Source organism: Hyalella azteca, unplaced genomic scaffold (genome assembly GCF_000764305.2).
Source record: "Hyalella azteca isolate HAZT.00-mixed unplaced genomic scaffold, Hazt_2.0.2 contig13528, whole genome shotgun sequence".
NCBI lineage: Eukaryota > Metazoa > Arthropoda > Malacostraca > Amphipoda > Hyalellidae > Hyalella > Hyalella azteca.
In genome coordinates this window covers 2,632-8,336 of record NW_025943446.1, presented here as the reverse complement: position 1 = coordinate 8,336, position 5,705 = coordinate 2,632, and the positions used below count along the sequence as shown (strand labels likewise).

General features: G+C 44.7%; 1 protein-coding gene across 1 annotated transcript; it reads left to right on the top strand.

Annotated features, from left to right (window-relative positions):
• Positions 1-210: 210 nt before the first annotated feature.
• Positions 211-5,254, top strand: LOC108674828 (the record flags this gene model as incomplete). The annotated part of the gene is made up of 5 exons (XM_047883733.1): positions 211-311; positions 2,527-2,666; positions 2,970-3,048; positions 3,366-3,447; positions 5,127-5,254. Coding segments are annotated over exons 1-5 (530 nt in total), but the record flags the coding sequence as incomplete, so codon positions are not given.
• Positions 5,255-5,705: the final 451 nt, after the last annotated feature.

Here is a 5,705-nt window from a genome sequence, read left to right as displayed (position 1 = left end):
TGGTCAAGGTAGGTACTGTGCTGCCTCTGGAACTGGAGTGTAATGGTCAAGGTAGGTACTGTGCTGCCTCTGGAACTGAACTGGAGTATCACGATCAAGGTAAAAACCGGAAGAACGTCATATAGAAAAGCACGATCAAAAGAGCTTGGAGAATTTGGAGCACATGCTGATGCAATGGGAGGCAGATGAGAAAGATGGCTTGTGATGGAGATGATTCTGAATGAGGAGGGTGAGAGTGATGCAGGATCTGAGAGCACAAATGAGGAGTACCCTGCAGGGATTTTGGCTTTATCAGAGAAGCAATTCTGGCTGTAATAGAGAAGTGACAGAGCAGAAGATATTTGGTGAGCATGTGCTGGCTAATAGCCTCCCTCATAGCATCGTTGACGCTCCGATTATGAACACCTTCAAGAACAGACTAGACGAAGCTATGCAGGAGCATATGTTCAGTCTTAAAATGCCTAGCAAATTACGGACCAGGCAATAAGTCTAGCAGCTATCTCAATCAATCGTCAGTTATGGAAAGATCGGGTTCCAAAGGCAGGATCCCTTGTGAATCAAGTCACGAAAAGTTCAAGAATCGGCAACAGGCCATGGGCCTATTTCTTCAGTGCTGACACTTCTATTCTAAATGAGGCATAGTATGCCAAAGAACAGTCATGATGGTTGATGGATTAAAAAAATATTAATACTGTACTTAACAAACGTCAGCAATTTAGTTACTGTTGCAAGACTTTTTTGTTTCTATTGTATTTCTCCTATTGTATTGTATTTCTCCTATTGTATCTTGATCTCTTAGAATATTAATGCATAGAAAAAATTTTTGTTTTCAATTGAATAGTTGTGTTGACTTCAATCTGACTATAACTAGGATCTGCATGACCAATAAATGCTAAGGTATTTCCCAAAGTCTTCACTACCTCAATTCAAAATGCATTCATATGAGTTAATGTGAGGAAATTTCTACTTGATTATATCCCAAGGTTTCTTAGTGTGTGTATCATTGCCACTATAAATCCTAAGCATAATTTGTTGATCACCTTTTTAAATTGATAGATTGATTAAAATGAAATGAATTAAAATCTCTTTCATTGTGAAAATTGGGTATTTCATGTGTCACCTGGGTTAAAGTGAAATTAGTTTTTTCTAGATTATTTTTTTATCCGAATTTTTTTTAGAAAAAACCTGCAGCAAAAACAATTATTTTAGTGACATCACTAATTTTAGAAACCATACTGTGACAAGTTTATGTTATCTGAAGTTATTCCACAGGAAGTCGANACGTGGCTTGTGATGTTGCAGGTACTGGGTGCTCACGTGGCTTGTGATGTTGCAGGTACTGGGTGCTCACGTGGCTTGTGATGTTGCAGGTACTGGGTGCTCACGTGGCTTGTGATGTTGCAGGTACTGGGTGCTCACGTGGCTTGTGATGTTGCAGGTACTGGGTGCTCACGTGGCTTGTGATGTTGCAGGTACTGGGTGCTCACGTGGCTTGTGATGTTGCAGGTACTGGGTGCTCACGTGGCTTGTGATGTTGCAGGTACTGGGTGCTCACGTGGCTTGTGATGTTGCAGGTACTGGGTGCTCACGTGGCTTGTGATGTTGCAGGTACTGGGTGCTCACGTGGCTTGTGATGTTGCAGGTACTGGGTGCTCACGTGGCTTGTGATGTTGCAGGTACTGGGTGCTCACGTGGCTTGTGATGTTGCAGGTACTGGGTGCTCACGTGGCTTGTGATGTTGCAGGTACTGGGTGCTCACGTGGCTTGTGATGTTGCAGGTACTGGGTGCTCACGTGGCTTGTGATGTTGCAGGTACTGGGTGCTCACGTGGCTTGTGATGTTGCAGGTACTGGGTGCTCACGTGGCTTGTGATGTTGCAGGTACTGGGTGCTCACGTGGCTTGTGATGTTGCAGGTACTGGGTGCTCACGTGGCTTGTGATGTTGCAGGTACTGGGTGCTCACGTGGCTTGTGATGTTGCAGGTACTGGGTGCTCACGTGGCTTGTGATGTTGCAGGTACTGGGTGCTCACGTGGCTTGTGATGTTGCAGGTACTGGGTGCTCACGTGGCTTGTGATGTTGCAGGTACTGGGTGCTCACGTGGCTTGTGATGTTGCAGGTACTGGGTGCTCACGTGGCTTGTGATGTTGCAGGTACTGGGTGCTCACGTGGCTTGTGATGTTGCAGGTACTGGGTGCTCACGTGGCTTGTGATGTTGCAGGTACTGGGTGCTCACGTGGCTTGTGATGTTGCAGGTACTGGGTGCTCACGTGGCTTGTGATGTTGCAGGTACTGGGTGCTCACGTGGCTTGTGATGTTGCAGGTACTGGGTGCTCACGTGGCTTGTGATGTTGCAGGTACTGGGTGCTCACGTGGCTTGTGATGTTGCAGGTACTGGGTGCTCACGTGGCTTGTGATGTTGCAGGTACTGGGTGCTCACGTGGCTTGTGATGTTGCAGGTACTGGGTGCTCACGTGGCTTGTGATGTTGCAGGTACTGGGTGCTCACGTGGCTTGTGATGTTACAGATACTACGCTGACGTCTTCATATCTGCCACCCAGAAGATCAGCCCAGATCAGGTTGTGGTGCGGACGCTGACGGCTCTTGTGCTGTCGCCGCTGCGGGCGCTGGGTAGAGAGTGCGGCCTCTTCTTCCACGAGTTCTACGGTCGGTGCAGATAAATGCAAGCCTCATAGCAGGCTTGTCTAACGTTCTTGTCGCTGAGTGTTAAATTTTCTATGTGTGTAGCCTAAGACATCTATTTGGGACCTAATATGTGAGCCAAGATGAACACATTCTTGTAGAAATAGCATTATACATATACCAGTAAAGATTCAGCCGATAAAATTTGTTTGGAAGAGAAAAGTATTTTCTTAACTGAAAAGCTTGAAAGCAATAAAATAATTACAGACCTTACCAGTACCCTGTATTAATTAACAGTAATAATCTTCATCTCCCATAATTCCCCAGGAAACATGTCGTTCCTGTACGTGCTCCCTTCCTCCTTCATGCTCATCGCCATCTTGGGCATGTTCCTCTACTGCTGTCGGTGAGTGCTAGTCTGCACACCTTGCTTGTGACATGAGATTGGTTAGTGCATGTGCAGGCAGCAGCCTGCTCACTGTATGGGCAGGCAGCAGCCTGCTCACTGTATGTGCAGGCAGCAGCCTGCTCACTGTATGTGCAGGCAGCAGCCTGCTCACTGTATGGGCAGGCAGCAGCCTGCTCACTGTATGTGCAGGCAGCAGCCTGCTCACTGTATGTGCAGTATTTGCTCGGTGCCCAATACAGTGCTCGTGTTTGGTTATAATAATTATAGATAATGCTTAGCTATTCGATGTCTATCATAAAGCTTGTTGTTGGTAGAGGTGGCAGAGTACACGACAGCGGCTGTGGCGCCTACGACCAGCTGCCATCCAGCGGCCGCCTGGACCTCCTCAGCAACGAGGTGAGCGGCGGCCGTCCATCTCCCGGGTCCTCAGGAGCCTACAAGCGCCTCTGCTGCCGTCCTTGTCGTGTGATATCCCACATTTAATGAGAAAAATGAAGGGAAAACATAAATTTATCAACTGAGCGAGCAGCAATTATACATTATTTGCTTATTTTTAATGGATGATACTTTGTTTTATGATAATTCGTGTACGTATACGTGAATTTTAGTTTTTAACCTGGGATTTTTATTTCTTCCCAAATTAACAAATTAATGTTAATTAGGTAGTTTGTGTAGAGCATTTTTCATGTTGTTCGGTTGCACTTCGTTCCTATTATCTTCAACATTGTTCTGTCACGCATAGCTGAGCTCATTGGGTTGGCTTGGCTTGATATACCTCAAGGATGAATTATTACCCAAGATTTATGCTCATTATTGTCTTAGTGTAAGATTTTAATATCCTCATGTGCAGTTGCGGCTAGAGCAGCAAAAATTCTTCGTTGAGAGCAGAAGCATGTTGGTGGACATCGCCACTGCGCTGCACACTTCCACCCAGCGCTCCCAGGTACAGGCGTCTAGGAGCCTACAAGCGCCTCTGCTGCCCTCCTTTTCGTGTGATATCCCACATTTTATGAGAAAAATAAGGGGTAATGTAAATTAATCTGTCACCGGCCAGAGCTACAAGTCAATCTGAACGTTAGGCCTCTAATTCACTATCAGGAACGAATAATGCTCACCGCTCACAGGCAAGGACAATATATGAATAAGTTCCAGGCAACTGTGCTCATTCATCTAGGCTAACCTACAATGCCGTTCAACTCTCCCAGTCATAGTTAAAGCCGGTTCAGTGGCCATGGAATATTATCACGACAAAGCACACTTAAAATAGTTTATTGATTCACTTTGTTTATAATCAGTAAAACATGGTAAAGGGAAAGCACAAATTCCGACTAAAATAACTATTATAAGAGACGTTCACTTCTATTCACTATTGCAAAGCAATGATGCACGTATTTAAGGTTACATTAATTCGCGTAGGCGAACGATAGCAGGTAAGCCTGGTTATTGTCAGCTCACTAAATCCTCACGGCACAGCCACGACTCCAGCGTTAAAGCAGAGAATGCTGAGAGTTAACAGAGCTGAGCGGGTTCAGGTATAACCTCACTGTAGGGCTGGCGGGACACGACTAACTACCTGACGCACAGCCGCTCAGACCTGACCTCGTACTACGTAGTTCCAACTGCTGTAGGTCTGACTCACATGTCACTGGCGCAGCTTCGCCAGACGTAATAGAATAATTTCGTCACAAGAAAATGCACATTGAATAAATTAGTGAACGATGTTCCTCGTTCACAAATCAACTGAGCGAGCAGCAACCATACATTGTTTGCTTATTTTAAATTGATCATACTTTGTTTAATGATAATTCATGTACATGTGAATTATGCACCTGTGAATTTAAGTACTTAACCTAGGATTTTTTTTTCTTCCCAAATTAACAAATTGGTGGTAATGACGTAGTTTATGTAGAACATATTTCATGTTATTTTGTTGCAGCTCGTTCCTATTATCATTGTTCTAAGCCACGCGCAGCTGAGACCAATGGGTTGCCTTGATGTACCTCAAGGATGAATTATGATCTAAGATTCATGCTCATTATTGTCTTTGTGTAAGATTTTAATATCTTCATGTGCAGTTGCGGCTGGAGCAGCAAAAATTCTTCGTTGAGAGCAGAAGCATGTTGGTGGACATCGCCACTGCGCTGCACACTTCCACCCAGCGCTCCCAGGTACNCGATGACGCCTCGCGTTCCCAAGCCATTCGGTACGAATAGCATTGACTTAGGTAAATGTATTCGTAGATGGAAGGTTAAGCCGTTGTGATATCGTCTGACGCGACAACGGCTCGTGGACGATTAAAGCTCGTGCTGCCGCCTGCAGTGCCACGGCGTAGCGCTGCCATCAATACGACACTCCAGGCCTCAGACGTGCTTGAGTTGCATCGGTACCACAGAACCTGGTTCTCACCAGGAGTCGCTGATCAGGTTACAGGTTATCCATTATCATTTGGGCCAGTATCGAAAAATGAGCGTTTTTCGAATCTGAAAAATTATATGGGAAAATAAGTTTTTCTCATATAAGTTATCCGATGAATATGAAATTTATTTTCTTGAGGGCAAATATGAAATGATATTATTGAAAAATTTCAAATTGATTTGGTAATTGTTGAATAAAATTTTAAAATTGAGTTTATATCTTCGATGCAAAATTTAGGC